Below are 19,103 nucleotides of genomic sequence, written 5' to 3'. Positions count from 1 at the left end.
AGAGACAAATACGTCTTTGATCGCGTTTTATTTGATCCATGAACTACACATAGGCTTAAATATCCAATAAAAGCTATATTATGAAATCTTTTTTTCAGGCTGCTAATTAATTAAAGCCAAATTTTATCTATTTTTCAGGCTACTCTAAAAAGGAATTGTCCTGTTAATCCAGATTCATTCAACATCACACAGGGCTGTAGAAATCAAGTAGGAGCCCATTACTTTCTCAAACAGAATACTCTCACTTTATTCATCTTGTATGGGACAAGTTATCTATTGTTGTGAAAATACATCAACTATTATTAAATTCAACTATTAAGTGAAACAAGTAAAGACATTAAAGTAAGGAATAGAAAAACAAGTCTAATATCATTTATTGATTCATTTGTTGAGCAGAGAAAATTACATGTTTTTATTACATAAACTTATTTAACAAACTGTATTGCTATCTGACAATTAAATTTTAGCCTATGTGTAGTTCATGGATCAAATAAAACGCGATCAAAGACGTATTTGTCTCTTGATATTCACTACCAGAGACTGTAAAAATAAAGGACAAAACCTCCGGGTCTGAAAAGTGAAGTCAATGCGCAAGTGTGGCTTAAAGGAAAATTCAGGTTGATTCTAACAAGTAGCTCTGTTGTTTTGAAATTTGAAATGCTGTCAGTGGAGAGAAGAAAGAAAGAGAAAAACAAAAACTATTGGTGCTGCAAAATGCGTAAGAAATTTCTAGTTTTGGCCACATACCAAAAGCAAAATATTTGTCAAATTCAAAAAGTAACAGATATTGTCACAAACTCTGAAAACAAGCAGAAATGCCTAAAACATGCAGACAAGTGGGAACCAGTGTGCTGTTTACGGCTTTCTTAAATAGACCACGGTATCGATCACAGATTTACTGACGCAGAGATGGAGAGGACGCATGCGCCATATGTTTCACCCAATGAGCAGCAGCTTCTAATGGAAAGTAACGAGGAGGGAAGAATATGATATGGAAAGTAACGAGGAGGAGAACACATAATATGCAAAAAGTGAAATACGGCTGTTATCAAACGGAGACATAAAGCCCAACACACTACAGAGGACCGACTGAATGCGTAATTATATATATATAAATATCTACTTAGCCGACTAGTCACTCCACTTTTTTTTTTTGTTTTTTTTTTTTTTTACAAAGTTGTAGGCTACACTGTGTTTTAATTGCTTTAAACATGCTAGTTTCATGTTTCTGTTTTTATGTGATAAATGTACTGGTTTTATGTAAAGTGTCTTTGAGTAGCCTATCATGTAAAGCACAATATAAATAAATGTATTATTATTTAGCCTACTGTGCCTTAAAAGTGAGCAGAGGGAAATAATGTTCCTCAGGAAATGGACCCTAATGACTCTAGGCTTCATTTCAATCCCTTATTCACATTGCCAGAACATGTTTTACAACCATATGCACAAATCTCTATAAGCTACGTGTAATTCAAAAAATATGTGTACAATTAATGTCCATACAGAACAAACGGAATGGGACAAAAACTAGAAAAAGAAGTACGTGATTTCAATACACGCTGTTAGCATATGTGTAAAACAATATTCATGTGTTTATTATCCTTCTGACAAGTAACAGCAACTAAATAAAAAATGAAGAAGCATTGTGGTGTTCCCGGTGTGATGAATGTAAACTCCACTATACACAGTATATAGGCCACGTTATTGGTCCAGGGATGTGAGACTTATTGGGAAGGTTATGAAACCAAAGTAAGTTCTAATAAAAACATGAAGCCTACATATTACGGAGTAATACAAACTGTCCTTTATTAGAGACGGACAAGCAACAAGAAAATGAATCATGAATGTATTGGTCTCTGACCAGTCTGCCATTAATATCATATCTGGGAATATGGCTGCATTTTCCCACTTAATCTCCGCAGCGTCCTGTATAAACCTGAAGCTGAGACCACGGGGACCGCGCTGCTCATCATCTTTAACAGAGAGAGTCAGCTCTGACACCCCACCCACGTCAAAAAATTCAGCAAATAGTCTGAATGGTTAGTGCTCCGTTTGTGCAGGTTTGTGCCGTTAAAATTTTCGTTTGTGCAGTTTTGGTTTCTGAGATATTAAAAATTATTTTTTAGCTCCATCTAGAGTTCACCATCCCCCCATATTGCTCCAAAACAAACCAAAGTGGGCTAGTTCGTTAGTGCTCCGTTTGTGCAGGTTTGTGCAGTTAAACCTGTCGTTTGTGCAGCTTTTGTTTTCGAGATATTAAAAATTATAATTTTGGCCGATGACGTCACCATCCCCCCATATCGCTCCAAAACAAACCAAAGTGGGCTAGTTCGTTAGTGCTCCGTTTGTGCAGGTTTGTGCCGTTGAAATTTTCGTTTGTGCAGCTTTCGTCTTTGAGATATTAAAAATTATAATTTTGGCCGATGACGTCATCCGCCCCCATTTTGCTCCAAACAAGAAATGTTTTGCTTTACCGCTATTATGTCGCCACCACCAACTGGTATGTAAGATGGACCACAATGTCACCCAAGGATTATATTATACAAATGACTAGATTTGATTTTACTTTATTTGGCGCTTTCAGAGTTTAAGATTCAGCTGAATGTGACTGGGTATAATTATCCCCTAATTATGTAAATGTAAATGTGCTGTATTTATATAGCGCTTTTCCAGTCTTAACAACTGCTCAAAGCGCTTTTACATCTACAGGAAACATTCACCATTCACACACATTCACACACTGTGGCCGGGGCTGCCGTACAAGGTGCCACCTGCTCATCAGATAAACATTCACACACATCCACACTCCGATGCGCAGCACCGGGGGCAACTCGGGTTCAGTGTCTTGCCCAAGGACACTTCGACAATGACTGCAGGGGCGGGGATCGAACCACAGGCAACCGCTCTACCACTGAGCCACAGCCGCCCAATTACTTGAAATGAGACACATTTTTTCTTGTTCTAAGTCTTTATTGAAGTTCAAAACAAAAGATACACATTGTACAACAGCTGAAAATCTGAAGAATTAAAAGAACTAGCCCACTTTGGTTTGTTTTGGAACATGATAGGGTGACGGTGACGTCATCGGCCAAAATTATAACTTTTAATATCTCGAAAACAAAAGCTGCACAAACGACAGGTTTAACTGCACAAACCTGCACAAACGGAGCACTAACGAACTAGCCCACTTTGGTTTGTTTTGGAGCAATATGGGGGGATGGTGAACTCTAGATGGAGCTAAAAAATAATTTTTAATATTTCAGAAACCAAAACTGCACAAACGAAAATTTTAACGGCACAAACCTGCACAAACGGAGCACTAACCATTCAGACTATTTGCTGAATTTTTTGACGTGGGTGGGGTGTCAGCTTCACGCAGCTGCGGCAGCTACGGCGCCAGGATTTCAGTTTTGGATGGGCCAGACCAATTTTGGGTGGGCCTTAAATTAAAACATGATATCAAATCACTGTTTAACCTAATACAAATGACTAGGCTACTATACTGTTATATTATATGTGCTAACATAATAGAGATTTCAATAGTTTGATGCTCTTTAAATATGTTGTAAAAAAACATTGTACAAACGTTTGGTTGTATAGGACGACCCCATCCGCGACCGCTCTCCTTGGTTCTGACCAGAGAGGAGCGCTTTGGAATCTCCATTACGCACCATACCTGGCTGCGCTATTACGCAAAGCTCCATAGACCTAAGACTGGAACAGTGGTCGGGCATTTAATATTTCCCCAAAACATAATTTAGTTCTGCTCGTATAACAGGAGGCTGAATATTTCATAATTCTGTTTAATTGTTTTTATGTTTTCAACACTACAGATCAACAACACCTCCCGACAGTTTTCATTCATAACTCGGGCACAGAACTGGTTCATTGACGTCATCTGTCGTGTAAAACTCAAGTTATTTCCGAAAGAGACAAACTGTTACTTTAGTGTGATTCATGTTATAACCATATTTAACAAAAGGAAATAAATCACATTAACAACAGACACAGCGCTGATAACAAGGGGAGCCCAGGAGGGGAAAAGAACAGTAACAAGCTGATATAGAAATAGAAATGCGCCTGTAGATTTGTAACGGGTTATGAATCGATTATTTTAATATATCTCAATTCAGACAGAGTAGCCTTCACATACTCTTATCCCCTCGTGGTACACAATTAAACTCGCTGAAAAGGCCTAGAAGAAGCGAACATGGAACGACTCATTCTCTCTTTTTCTCTCTGCTATGTTACTAACTTTCAACATGTAGCCTACGGATTCATCGCATGTTTTTAGGTCGCCTCGCACACACACACACACACACACACACACACACACACACACACAGACACAAATTACAGCAGTAGGCTACTCGGCGGGGTTTGCTCTTTAAAATGTAGATGATATCATCGAAGTCGAGAGTTACTGTAAGCTCTCTTTCATATGTCAACAGACACAGAGACATAAGGCGAGACGTAAGCATGGTGCTCCTGTTTGGTGTTTTAATCCGATTGACACTGGAAAAGACGCGTTCAACTGTACAGGAAGTCATCGGCAGTGTTATCAGAGCTTTTAGGAAAGTATGGATATTTGGGAAAACGTCCTCATTGACCAGCTGGTGTCATTTGTATGAAGGCTAGGAGACATCGGGACTGCTGCAGATGCCATGAGGCCATAGGTGTCACTGTGGAATCGAGTGTTCAGTTCCCTAAGCTGGCAGTCTAGCGCGTTGGAAATGTTGCGCAGATCGATGTCACTTAATAGACAAACAACTTTTTTTTAAATTAAGTTAAAAACTACTTAAGATTTAGACTAATTTAGCACAAATTATGAGATAATTTGACACTTTTTAATAATTCTTTATAATTAAATATAGCCTATTATATTCTTTTTTTTTTTAATGAAAATTTGTGGGTGGGCCTGTTGAAAAGTGGGTGGGCCTAGGCCCGTCAGGCCCACCCATGACGCCGTGCCTGCCTGGCGGGGATAAGTACATTGGCACGACACCTGCAAGCAGCGGCCACTGGGCAGCGGTCAGCGGTCAGCGGGCAGCGGCCCCCGGGAAGCGGCAACCGGGCAGCGGTCAGCGGCCTCCGGGCTGCGGCCTCCGGGCAGCGGCCTCCAGGAAGCGGCCTCTGGGCAGCGGCCTCCGGGCAGCGGGCGCACGCCAGGCAGCCTGGACACACTACCGGCCCATAAGTATAAGTATAAGTCCCGACTCTCAGGATTGCCACTCCGCATCTGGGTGACAGTGCAACCATTTCTAACCTCCTAAACAACTGCTATAGTAGGGTTTAAATCAAACGCAACAACAATAGTGACAAATAATGCATGTTAATAAAAAAGAAAAAATAACACATGCAGAAGACAACGGAATAACTTAAACACGTTTATTTGGGATCAGAGCGTTAGCTGATTTAACACATGAGACTCCAAGATTAATTTTAGCCTGGCTAACAATACGGTTTAATCCCTTATCCTGGTTTCGTGCAACAGGCCCCTGGTTGCGTATTTGTCTCGCGAGGTCTGGCAACACTGGCAGCAACCTTTAACTGTCTATGCCAGCAACGTGTTTTTGTTTGACGGGAGATAATTGTGTTGCTAGGAAACCGTAAACGTCAGCTCCATAGACATAACGTTAACGCTAAATGCCTACTCAGCTCTAGCTAGGTCTGCAAAAGTTACGGTATATTAGCTTTATCGCTAGTTAAAAACGTTGGCTAGCGTTACGTTAGCCAGTTTGCATACTTGTAGAAACGAAGTTACACAGATAGTTGCTAACTAAGCAAGTTGAAAAAAAGTTAGCAAAAGGTAAGTTAACGCACACTCTTCTCTCAGTAATATATTTTCTTCACGCATGCAAACATTTTCTTCTTATACACATGTATTATTTACAATTTAGCATGAAATCAAAAATTATGAATATGTATGTTAAATATAGAAATAGGAGAGAAAAGTATATATTTGTGTGTGAGTTAAAATACAGAAATATAAGAGTTAGCAGCAACCTTTAACTGTCTATGCCAGCAACGTGTTTTTGTTTGACGGGAGATAATTGTGTTGCTAGGAAACTGTAAACCTCAGCTCCATTCATAACGTTAACGCTAATGCCTACACTCAGCTCTAGCTAGGTCCAAAGTTACGGTATTAGCTTTATCGATAGTTAAAAACGTTGGCTAGCGTTAAGCCATAACGGTAGCCAGTTTGCATACTTGTCGAAGACAATGCTTACTCAACGAGACGAAGTGACGTTACACAGATAGTAGCTAGTTGCTAATTAGCATTAAGCAAGTTGAAAAAAAGTCGGCAAACAGTAAGTTAACGTTAATTAAGGGGAGTTCGTTAGCATTCCTTATCTTACGTTATCTTTAACAACAGTTAAGTTACCTTGCCACAATTTCTTTTTGCATATTATTGCTTAACGTGTGTATTGTAACTAACTTAACAGCTAGCTAGCGTCAATGGTATGTGTGGGAATGTTCTGGGACCACAAATTGGGCTAATATTTGAACATGATTGGTATCTGGCTAACGTTAACGTTACTTAAAGTAATAAAGTAAATAACTTTTTTCTTCATATCACTATTTTCTCTGATTAAAAAAGAAAACTCTAGCTGATGTTACTAAAGTAGTACTAATGCTAACGTTACTTTCCAATTTATTTTCCTCTGTGCTGCTGTCCCAGAGCCTGAGGGAATACATGTCATGGCCTCTGCATCTCCATCTCCGAGTGACTCTCTACTGAACCCCCCTGGTCAAAGCAGGGAAAATAATTCCAGAGGTAGGCCAAGCTAATATAGAGCATTTAGGTAGTCACTATGCAAATGGTTAGTTATGTATTACATGTTATAGCCAAAAGGCATAGGTTTGTCAACTCTTAATTCAATGTTGACATGCTGTCACAGAGCGGCGGCACAAGCTCCTTAAACTACAGAACATCGATGTTCCAGACATACAGGTGAGACTGAGACAATATGAAATACCATCTACTGTACACCTAATTTAGTACTCCCCATACTATTAATATAATTACTCCAAAAGTAATTACAATATGCAGGTGTGGGTCTTTTGTAAATATCAATGTCTTCCCCCTTATCTAGTCCTTGCTGAATAGGAAGGTAAAACGGAAAGAGCCCAGCCTCAAACACTTACAAGCCCGTCAGCAGATGTATTTCCCGGGCTGGGACACTCGGTCGCCTTCATCTCAACAAACAGAGCCGCCACACAGGCAGCGTCAAAAACCACCTGTCCACTTACCTCCTCTGGAATCCACGACCAAGGTCAGTGACGAGAATAAGCATTGCTTTAAAGATGTCTCTAGCGCTTGATAGACAGGTTTCTCAAAAGTATCTCTACAATTAAAGGCAAATCCAAGCGGGTACATACAGTCACCTTCATCTCGACCAACCAAGCAGCCACGTGAAAAAAAACAACCTGTCCACCTACCTCCACTGCAATACAGGAACAAGGTCAGTGATGAGTAAGCATTGCTTTAAAAATGTCTGTATTGCCTGATGGACAGGTACCACAAAAGTATCTTCAACTAAATGTTTGCATACATCAAAAATAAAGTCAATTCTAAAAAAACAAGACTACCATAAAAACTGTGGCAGAAGTATCAAGATTTCAAGCTCACCTGCCAGTCTAATTAACTGGTGAATAAATGTGATGTATTGTTAGAAGGGAAAATCAGGCTCAGGCAGAAGCTTGACAAACCCTTCGGTAAAGGCTCAATTCACTGTTTATTGCCTGTTAAAGGAGCTACTTGCAGGAGATATTTAACTTTGATTGTGCCGTTCTACCACTCCTCAGTTGTTTAAGAATGTGCCAACCCCAGGTCACCCCAAAAGACCGCTGGACACAGTTGAAGTCTATGAGCACAGTAAGGATGACTATTTGATGGTAACCCATAAAGGTGTGGTATCAGTGTATAAGGAGGACTATGACTTCATAACCCATGAGCGCTGGGAAGAGGAGTACGAGTACCACTGCGAGCTGAGCCGCATCCCCTTCTTTGCCCTCTTCAAAAAGTTGAAACCATTCCATGTCTGGCGCACCACAGTTCGCAGGGAGAAGATTCATTTGACCAGGAAGTCCCTCCAAAACTGTTTGTTTTTTGTCAATCAGGTACGTGACAATGCGTAAATATAAATTGAGATCTGGATTTTCCCTAATCCGTCTTAATGGTCTTGAATACAGAATGCACACTGTAAATATACTTAGTGAGGGAAACATCTTTGAGGTTTACACATTTCAGTTACTGTAAGTAGTGCGGATATTGTTTTAACATTTGCAGATGTCTTACAGCCTCTACGTTCTGCACTGATAGACATCAGGAAAATGTGTTACCAAATCAGTGACACAGGCTTGTTTCACATTGAGAAAAAACACACCTACACACTGCAAGAGTTTCAGGATGTCCACTACAAACAACTGCAAGAGGTGATATTCTACATCCATACAAAAATCGGTCCAAATGTTTGAAGTATGCCTCCTCAGCAGCTCATTGCCCTCATTTGTTCATTATTGTAGGTGTCGAGTAACTTGAAGAAGTTTCAAGACCTGGTAAAGGAGGTGACAGTTTCTGCATGTAGCAACTACTTGGCGGAACTTGAATCCAGATCTCATAAACTAAGTGTGTGCACATTGACCATATGGAGACACCGAAATGTACATACTGTACATAGACAGTTCAGCATATCCAGTATTAAAATGTAAGTGATAGTGAAAGTGTTTTTTGTCCATCACAGATGAGCAAAAGGACAGGAAAAGTCTTCCATTGCTCAAGACTTTTCAATCCAGCCGCCTCATCTGGTGGGTCATTTTATTGTACTTGTTGCTGTTAAATTCTCTTTGCTTTCTATCTCTATTTGCATTGTGGACATACCAACTATTTCTTTGTCTACTATACATGGCATACTGTGACAATTAGTCAATAAAACAGAGCAATTGTTAACACCTTTTCTCCTCATGCTATGATAGGTCAAATAATTGCTAATTATTCAGGCACGTCTATCACATTAACCCAGTCCACTCCTCCTCTGTCCCTCACCTACCCAGCTTTATCCGTCTTGTTGACTATTTGGTAGTCAACGCCTTGCACGTCTTAATGGTGAATGTAGTCACAGAACTGCTGGCTGGGCTCCAGGAGCCGGTACGCCAAACGCCTAGCCATGGCATTATTCAGAGCTGGAACCAGCCTGCTGAGGCTGCCTCTGACCCTACTGAAGAACAGACTGAAAAGAAGGTAAGTAATTATTAATATTATTATTATTATTATTATTAAATTGGATTGTTCGCAGTGAAACCACAATAATTCCTATATCCATCAAATTGAGTTTTCAAGCAAACACAGAGCAGAATTCAGTTGTGGTTAAGGTTGTGTCTTTATTAGTCTGTTGAGCCAGAAACTCGCCGTGACCCTCCTATGTTCACCTCTGAGCTGATGCTGGACCCACATGCTTTGACTTACAAACCCTCTGAGGAGAACTTTCAGGTCAGTTTTCTCAAACTGCCTCAAACTAACATTATTTACTATCTATTAAATACCAATCTACAGTATATTATTTTGTTAATTCCTACAGGAGAGTTTTGCAGAGATCATTGGGGGGTTTAAGAAAGCAGTGATGTCAGTCACTACACTTACAGCAGATCCTGATTTGGATTCATTGACAGATCCTGGAGACTATAAGGTAGTAAAATAATCACCACCTCAACTTGACCGCCCTAATGTGTATATTCAGGGTACTGTTGGGGAAATCCTTCTATAAACTGACAACTGACTCCATGATGAATTAACACAGCGTTTATTCTTGTGGTCAACAGATGAAATGCGTTTCCGAGCAGTTACACGTGCACGGACCTGATGGAGACTTGTCTAGTACAGAGGTCCCCCAAAAGGCACTTAAACAATATTGTGCTCAGGGTTATATTGGTTCCCCTTGTGGGGCCTGATTGGTCAGCTATACTGTTGCTGGGTTACACTCTCTGCTCTGCCTCTTCCCTCTTTCTTCTTATTATTTTCAGTTATCATTTACCTCACCAGACAGCTATGTTCACTCCCTCCTTAGTTTGTATGTCCTGTTCTCTGAGTTATCAGACCGTCCTGAACTTCAGTGTCCTTGGCCTCACCATCTCCTCCTCCCGTGCTCACTGTAGCATATCTGACTAAGATAGCCCTGTCTGTTCTCTCCTCCTAGCTGTAACCCAGCTGCAAAGCATAATGTATAATATGTCACACATACACACACTCTTATTTAGTCTTTGGTTAATTCAGTATATACTGTAAGCCAGCTTTTACGTGGCCGTTCCTGAGTGCCCTGTTCATCACCACCTCAGTCATTGTATTATTTTCCCACAAATTCCCCCTTTTCGCACCTACTAGGTGCGAACACCTTTTACACTAACTGCAGTGCCTCAACGTCCTCCCCGTCCTCTGGCATGGTGAGTAATGGCAGCATCCCAGCGGAATAGGGAGGCGGCGCTTTTTCTTTGGACAAGGCAGTGGTGATGAGCCGGGATGTCATGGTCCGCAGGCAGGGCACACAGCAACACCCACAGGTAACTAGAATAGCGAGAAAAACAGCAATAGATGTCAAACAAGCAGTGATAAGATTCTTCCATTTGCCAAAAAAGGTTGTCATCCACCCCTCCAATGGATTTGATACACCTGAGGCGTCATGCATCTCCTGGAAAGGGCTCGAAGTTGGTTCAAAGCCCTGGTGACCTTCCCATCCGGGGCAGTGTTGTTAGGGATGACCGTACAGCACATCTCTCCGAACATGGAACAGACTCCTCCTTTTTCAGCCAACAGCATGTCCAGCGCCATCCTATTCTGGAGCGCCATGAGGGACGTTGGGGCCGTCTGCTCGGCCAGGCCTTCGATGGCATCCCTAGTTGCATTGCTCAAGCGTAAAACATTATAATGCACAAAATTTATCCTATCTACATTTTTGCTGGGAGTGACGGGGAAGATGGCTGAAAGCAGTGGTATATTCTCAAATCCTGCGGCTATTTGATCTGCCAATTTGTATTCATTCGGGACACCCCTAGGAACTCCTATGCTGTCTATATAGGTTGGGGTTCCCGCCCATGGATCAAAAGCCGGGCCTTGCATACTACGGGCCCTGCGCCTTCTCTTTACGGTCAGTTGCACAGCCTTATGGTGGGTATAGTGGACTCTACTCCCCACCAAAGATATGGGCATAGCTAATCTAACCATAGCACAAACTCCTGACGTTTGATTTGGGAACTTTATCTGGGAGTACAACCTAAGACCACCACAATAGTAGAATAGTCCTATTCTAGCCACTGGGCCTAGGGCTGTTTTGTTTTGTACAGTTGTGTTGCACCAGTCTGGGGGTATATCACCTAGTTTGATTGTGGGCTTGCTTGATCCGGTGAGATTGAAACAGTGATATCTTGCACCCTCCCCCTTTATGGCGGTAAAATACCCTGGTTTTTCAAAGCCTGGGGAAAGAGGGATGCTAGGGTAGTACAATTGCGGGAAGCTGTCTTAGAGTGTGTGAAGTTCAACATGCATGCATATCCTGCTGGGTCCTCATTAGGAAACAACGGGGCCGGGTTAGTGAACATGACTGGTCTAGCTGTGGCACAGGCCACGCACCCTTCCATGTGTTGTTCTTTGGCATTCTGTATTAGCCACCTGATCCATAAATTGTCCTGGCCTGCACCTGCTGATAACTCTAACACATCTTCCACCCTCATTTTAGAGAAGTCCTGCACTATTACGTCTTCCTCCTTCAGGGGGGTTTTACTGTAGTCTCTGCCATGTCAGTGTCATTCTGTGTGTGCGTGAGGGGATCCAAAATATTTATCTGCAGGGGGGTTATCTGGTCACTTCCTGCTATCCATACACCTATGGCTAACATCCACACATCCTGACCGTTCCTGCTCCCAATTGCTCTATTTACTGACAGGGTTATGGGATTTTTCGTGGGGTCTGAACTATAGTCCCGCTGTATAGATAATATCTCCCATTCATCTTGTTGTACCCACCAATCTCTTTTGTCTGTCAACCTCGCCCATGGTTTCCACCCTCCTGTTGTCCAACCCGCGTCATACCAGCTGTTACAGAGACTACCTTTCACCTGTCCGGAAGCGCTCCTTTCACATCCTCTACCTTTTGATAGTCGTCACAGATGTACACATCTGTGTTTTTGTAGAAACTATTATACCCCCCGCAGTCTATAGCCTGACACAAATCAAAGGTAAATGACGTGGTTGAGTCTCTCACATAGGGGAGAGTCAATCTGGCACCGCACCTTGGGGATGGGCCCTTAGTGTGTTGCTTCACTACTGCCCAAACTGCTCTTCTTTTCTCTCGTCTAGTTTCATTTCCTTTGTTACTGAGAGGTGGTTGGACACTACCGGGTGATTGTTCTTTGTGGTCTCGGTCCCCATACGCATGTTCCAACCCCAGAATTAATGCTGCAACTCCCACTACTACTACTACTGCTAGGACAACTGTTGTCTTTTTCCCAAACCCCATTGCCTTCCAAGTTATGGATGTACTATGTGGGGGCTGTTCCCCGCCAAAACATCTCTTCCATCTATACATTTTGGATTGCTTTTCTAATTTCTGCCAATGGGCGGCTAGGAGGTGCGACTGGGGCACAATGTGTCAGGTGGTGCCAAGGTGCTCCTTTTTTACCTTTAACCTGGACCGAGTGTGAAGTAACCTCCCTTACTTCGTAAGGCCCGGACCACCTGGGGTCAGTCCACTTCCTCTTGTGAACTTTGACCCTGACCCAGTCGCCTACCTTGACAGGTAGTGTTGCTTCCTCCTGCGGTTTCCTGTTCGCCAACTGGACCTGCGTAGAAAGGGCTGAAACCAGAGATGTTAGCTTTTTCATATAGTCTGTCATTTCTATTTGCTGAACATCTAACATTGGCATGTGGCCTCCATCTAGTGGAGGTCCTGGCATTTTTCTCCCTGTCATTATTTCATGTGGGGTCAAATGTGTTTCTCGTCCTTCTGAGGACCTCATAGCCATGAGGGCCAATGGGAGCGCTTCTACCCATGTTAACTTGCTTCCTGCACATGCCTTGGCTATCTTAGCCTTCAATGTCTGGTTTGCTCTTTCCACCATTCCCTGTGACTGTGGATGATAAACTGATCCGAAGGCATGAGTGATTCCCAGGGCCTGTTCTACTTCTCTTAGTAGTTTGTTGTTAAAATGTGTGCCATTATCTGACCTTATTTGCCTGGGGACCCCATACCTCGGGATGAGTTCAGTTTTGAGCCATTTCACCACTGTTTTTGCGTCCTCTTTTCTGGTGGGAATGGCTTCTACCCACCTAGAGAACCTGTCTACCATCACCAGAAGATACCTTTTTCCCCCTACCACATTTTCTGCGCCCATATCAGTATAATCTATACTGATATCTTGAAAACAAGCTGTGGGGACTGGGTACGCTCCTTTTAGTGTGGTGTATGGTTTCTGAACATTATGCTCTCCACACACCCTGCATTCCTGACAAAAATGTGTCACCATGTCCCTCAAATTGGGGTGCCACCACAGCTCAGACAGATTCAGGAGAGTCTGTTTTCTTCCTTCATGTGTTGGTCTGTGTGCCTCAGGTAGCAACATTCTGCACATCTCGGCTGATGCTGCTATCTTTCCTTGATGAGACCTCCATATCCCATCTTTGTCTTTTGTGGCGCCGCTCCGCTGCCACTGACATGTCTGTCTCCCCCTTTTTTCTGAAATAAAATGGCATTGAGAAAGCCATTGTTTTCAGAAACATCCATATGAAATGGGAGTGAGTAGTCTGGGGAGGTGAGTGTCTCTGCCCTTGCTAGGGCACTTTTGAGGTCAGAGAAGGCGGCCTCGGCCTCTGTTGTCCATAGGAGGGGGGCGGTGAGACAGCGATGAGTTCTGTTGGTATAGTCAGGGATATGTGAGCGGCTGTATCCTGTGAGGCCCAGAAAAGACAGCATGTCTGCAACTGTGAGGGGCTTCTGACTGTTGGGGGTTCTGTGAGACTGTCATTTGTTTAGCTTTGCTGGGCTTGGGCTTGTTTAATTCTTCCAGTTGTTTCTTTAACAATTGAGTTTGTAGTCTTTTTAATTCATCTTCTTGTTGCTCTGCTCCTTTTTGGTGTTTGACAGGAAATGACGCACATTCTCGCCCCATGTTGCATCGGTCATTGTTTGCAGGCCTACTACTCCTCCTAACTGTGTCTGAACTGCTGTGGGTAATCCCCCTAGTACCCCATGGCGGAACAGCGCCACTGTGGCGGCGGACTGGTCCCACGGTTCCCTCATAGCACGCTGCCAAATCTTTTTTGCTCTATCTGCATAGGCATCAAAATTTTCATCACTTAGTCTTTTTAAATCATGCCATGCTGCATGATCCCCAACTGTGGGATACATGCGGTGCAGCTCAGCCCAAATGCCAGGGGTTACTGCTGATGCAGGCACTGATGCGGGAACAGTGGGTCCAGCTCCCCCTCTGGTGAGGGCAGCACTAGCTTCATCTGCTCCCATTACTCTACCCAATACTGCTCTGAGATCTCCCAAACACAGCTGCACTCCTGCTGTAAGACTATTGAAAGCTGTGAGGAAATGCTCAGCCCCTCCTGTCAGGGAGGGGAGTTTTGCACACAGAGAATCTAAGTCACCAAAACTGTAAGGGGTGTACATCAACAGTCCTCCTCCTCCTCCTACTGGGCGGAGTGGGCATTGTAGCCCCGCCTCTGGTGTGTGGCGCGTCTGCTCTCCCTCACTGAGCTCATTCACTGTTCGACGCAGCTGCTCTTGCTGCTTTTTTATCTCTCTGAACTCTTTGTTAAGTTTTTCCCTTATTCTAGTTGATCTTCGCAGCATAACTTCGTCAGGGTCCTCGTTGGTAAATTTACCTTTAAATGTGCCTGCTACAAAAACGTCTTGAGGACTTTGTGATCTAGATCTGGGCCTGCGTTTATGTCGTTTTTTAGTCCTTTCCCTAGAGCTGGAGCTTCTGTCTGTTTGCTCACTTTCCCTGCTGCTGTCTGACTGTTCGCTATCTTCCTTACTTCCTGAGTCTTGTGGGGTACTATGGTGAGGTGGACTGGGTCCTTTTACTGACATGTGAAAATGCTCTGGATTTTGTTGGCAAAAAGACGCTGAATATGGGGTACTAGCTTTGCTTGGGCCGGCTGGGACTGTAGCCGCTGGTTGTGGTGGAGCCGCTGCTGCTCCCCCTGGCGCTGACTGTACCATTAAATTTAGATAACATTCTAAATCCTGTACGCGGCCCTCTAATGCCGGTATCAATGGGTCCTGTGGTACGTCTATTTGTAATGCATTTGGCTGTAAATGGGCAGTTACCACTGGGGCTTGGACTGTGGGTTTTGATGCCGTTGGACCTGTATACGGCGGCGGTGGAGCGGAAATTCTTAGGTTTCTTATGTCTGGATAAAAAGGGTTTGTTGGCGGGGGCGCCTCAGCGGGCAGCGGGGTTTTCTCTGCGCTAACGGTTTTATTCTGTTCAGCTTCTGTCTCAGTTTTTGGTGAACTTTTGTCATCTTGTTTTGTCAATCCCAATTGTTTCTGTATTGCATTTGTCATTTTCAACCCCACCCCATATTTCTCTTTCTGCGCTTCATACTCCTTCTGCTTTGGTTTAGTCAATTTAAACCATTTTCTTTTCTTTTCCTCCTCTGCCTGCCTTTCCGCATACTCCAACTTACTTTTTTCATACTTCACTATTTCATTCACTTTCTCCGGGACGGCGCCCCTTCTCCCTCAATCCATCCTCCTCTCTCCCATTCTTTCACAATCTCTTTTGCTACTTTCTCCTCTCCTTTACTGCCATACTTTTTCACTGCCCCTACTACACTTTACCATAAGGGGTCGTCATTTTACAACAAATAAGCAGTGAGAAAAAATCCAACAAGCCAAACCACAACAAAAATCACACATGCAACAACGAACAACTTTTTCATTAAGACTCCATCTAGAGCCTTTTTATGTACATCTCTATAATCTTTACAACTTAAAAAGTGACCTCTCACTCCTTCGCACAAATACACTCGCGGTGGACTCGTATATTACAATGACAATCTGTTAACTGCAACTCTTTTTCAGGATGTTCACACAGAACCAAGGGTGGCAATTCACAATCACTCATCTGAACTATCTGTCCTTAGCAGTCTCCTACCTCGTCAACCATCTGGACGTATTTTCCTCTGACTATTTGTCCCTTTTCCTCTCCTACCGCCACCCGTATTATTCAACAATTCTCTTACAACTCTCTAGTTGTTTTTCTCTGTTTAATCACATCACATGCCCCAACATTTCATCTGTTTATATCCCTTTAATTACAGCACATTCAATCAATACTTTTCGCTTAAAACAACACTTACGACAGTTGAAATGTGATCACATCAATTTAGTTTTCAGCCAATAACAGAATTTTGATTTTAACAGGCTTCTGCTTACCTTTTTTGTTGAGAGCTCTCAGTGATCACACCAACGAATCGCAGTATCGCCGCTCAGTCCCCTTCACGGGCTGCGGGATGTCAGTCCGGTGGCTGAGCTGAACCGGACCGTGGACACAATGCCAAGGTCCAGTTGGATTCCCCTGTCCAATTACGTTATCACGTCGGGGGTCACCAAATTTGTTGGAGAAATCCTTCTATAAACTGACAACTGACTCCATGATGAATTAACACAGCGTTTATTCTTGTGGTCAACAGATGAAATGCGTTTCCGAGCAGTTCTACATGCACGGACCTGATGGAAACTTGTCTAGTACAGAGGTTCCCAAAAGGCACTTAAACAATATTGTGCTCAGGGTTATATGGTTCCCCTTGTGGGGCCTGATTGGTCAGCTATACTGTTGCTGGGGTACAATCCCTGCTCTGCCTCTTCCTTCTTGCCTGTCTATTATTTTCAGTTATCATTTACTCACAAGACAGCTATGTTCACTCCCTTCTTAATTTGTAGGTCCTGTTCTCTGAGTTATCAGACCGTCCTCGAACTTCAGTGTCCTTGGCCTCACCATCTCCTCTTCTGTGCTCACTGTAGCTTATCTGACTAAGATAGCCCTCCTGTTCTCTCCCTCCTAGCTGTACCCCAGCTGCAAAGCATAATGTATAATATGTCACACACACACACACTCTTATTTAGTCTTTGGTTAATTCAGCATATACTTTAAGCCAGCTTTTACGTGGCCGTTCCTGAGTGCCCTGTTCATCACCACCTCAGTCATTGTATTATTTTCCCACAAGTCCCTTAATGTTTTGATCTGTGGACTACGGCTGACCCATCATAATGACAAATGGTAGCAATGGCTTTATTAAACCTCTCTAAGAGACTTTGTGCAAAGGAGATTAAGGGTTGAATTAAGAGGTGAACCGGATAAACAACCATCTGTTAATTTGGCTTCATCACACATGTAGTCTTTGTTCACTACCAGGATTACTGTTGCCGACAGAAAATCTGCCAGATTTTACTCAATTAGGCCGGATATCCATTACCTTGGGCTTTCTGAGGACTATAGTTAACTGCTCCTTAGATCTCTGCAGTGTAAATCCAGACAGCTGAGTTTTCTGTAGCACGACTAAAACAACCGTTGAGCGTACAAATTTCACCAAAATAATTTCCTTCCTGAGGCTATTTTTTTCAGCAGCATCGTTGCGCTGGCGCTTAGCACCGCCCAAGACAATTATGATTTGTTTAAAGAAATGCTGATAACTAGCCAACCCTCCTGTGGAGGAAGATCTGGCAATGCGAGACTTCCCCCTCTGTAATATTGCCCTGTTGCTAACATTGTATATTTAGGCAGCTGAATTGTATTGATGTCAACCATGGAACACACTAGACTTGTACAAACCAACCGCAAATACATAAAGAAAGCTTGTACAAAAAAATAAGCTTTACAAGGGCAAAATTACCAGGAACTAAAAAACGCTGCAAATGCAGCAACCTCACGGGTCATCCACTCTCCTCTCCTCCCTTGCAATGCAATGAGAGAAAAACTTTTGACATGATGCAGAGCAGAAGGAGGAGAGGCTTAAAAATTCCACTGTATGAGTTTTTTTAACATTTAAATGTTTTTCCCCAGCCTGCCTGTGGTCCCTCAATGGCTAGAAATGGTGATAGGTGTAAACCGAGCCCTGGGTATCTGCTTTGCCTTTGAGAAAATAAAAAAGCTCAGAAGGGCCGATCTGGAATCTGCCCCTTATGAGGTCATAAGATGAAAGGTTGCCTCCCCTTTATCTGCATTGCCCAGCCAGAGAATTTGGCCAGCCCGTGAGAGAGAGAAACATCGTGGCTTGCATACAAGCGAAGCATGGCAGTTGGTCAAGGCCACACCCCCACCCTCTACCTTGCCCAATCAATGGCAATAGCATTTAAAGCTACAGACACCCAAATGGCAGGTCCTAAGTAAAGCTCATTCTGGAACTGGCTCTAGTGGCTGTGTATTTGCACCAAGGCTGAATTTTAAAGAAAGAGACTAGGGACCACTAAGGCCTATATAAATGCATCCAAAAAACAGCATGTCACAGAACCTTTAATGCAGACCCTGAGGCCAAAGGTGTCACCAATGGCCACTGACCCCGCAGCCTTTTGGACAGCACCCCAACTTGAATGGGGAATGTCTGTGGAGACCAGCTGGTGCTAACCCCCTGGTTGCAGCACACTTCTTTGCTATGCTAGGCTCCATGCCTCTACGAGACAAACCATAGTCCGGTGCACAGGTCTCAAGTAGAGGAGGGTGAGGGGAACTATCTGGATGTCCTCAATCCCATGAGATGAAAGTAGAGCCACCAGTCAACCTGAGAATGCAGCTGGAACTTGCAAAGCAGCATGATCCTCCTTCATCAGCCTGACCATTGAGACAACCAAGGCTCCTGGACCCTCGTGCCTATGAGTGCAATTACTGCTTAAATAGAGCGGTGTGGTCTGGTGAGCCAGTTAAATGCCAAATGGCAGACCTGAGACTCAACATCCGGCCCTTGAAGTAAAACCTCAGGGAACCAGTGACCCTGCCAGAGAAGTATGTTGGAGTGTGGGTTTCTGAGGTAGATAGTGGCACAACAAACACCTGTGATGGATTGTTGTTAACATCTTGCATCCCAAGGGGTTAAGGTAC

The 19,103-nt window shown here is 43.3% G+C and overlaps 1 protein-coding gene across 1 annotated transcript; it reads left to right on the top strand.

Annotated features, from left to right (window-relative positions):
- The first annotated feature begins 6,060 nt into the window (after positions 1–6,060).
- LOC116680442 (dynein heavy chain 6, axonemal) lies at positions 6,061–9,701 on the top strand. The gene is made up of 12 exons (XM_032509483.1): positions 6,061–6,311; positions 6,683–6,778; positions 6,903–6,955; positions 7,098–7,277; positions 7,362–7,466; positions 7,810–8,124; positions 8,305–8,439; positions 8,530–8,632; positions 8,748–8,811; positions 9,058–9,244; positions 9,392–9,493; positions 9,582–9,701. The coding sequence occupies exons 2-12, from the start codon at positions 6,703–6,705 to the stop codon at positions 9,699–9,701; spliced, it is 1,440 nt and encodes a 479-aa protein (XP_032365374.1). The 5' UTR covers positions 6,061–6,311; positions 6,683–6,702.
- The last annotated feature ends 9,402 nt before the right edge of the window (positions 9,702–19,103 follow it).

Source organism: Etheostoma spectabile, unplaced genomic scaffold (genome assembly GCF_008692095.1).
Source record: "Etheostoma spectabile isolate EspeVRDwgs_2016 unplaced genomic scaffold, UIUC_Espe_1.0 scaffold00018439, whole genome shotgun sequence".
NCBI classification, from domain to species: domain Eukaryota; kingdom Metazoa; phylum Chordata; class Actinopteri; order Perciformes; family Percidae; genus Etheostoma; species Etheostoma spectabile.
The sequence above is the reverse complement of the archived record's forward strand: the minus strand, read 5'-3'. Positions and strand labels throughout refer to the sequence as shown.

What these genes read in the sequence shown, in the direction of transcription:
- LOC116680442 (XM_032509483.1), top strand. Translation starts at nt 6,703, where the DNA reads ATGGCCTCTGCATCTCCATCTCCGAGTGACTCTCTACTGAACCCCCCT. An exon ending in AAGAACAGACTGAAAAGAAG is followed by an intron (nt 9,245 to 9,391) that starts GTAAGTAATTAT and finishes TGTCTTTATTAG; the next exon opens with TCTGTTGAGCCAGAAACTCG. An exon ending in CCTCTGAGGAGAACTTTCAG is followed by an intron (nt 9,494 to 9,581) that starts GTCAGTTTTCTC and finishes TAATTCCTACAG; the next exon opens with GAGAGTTTTGCAGAGATCAT.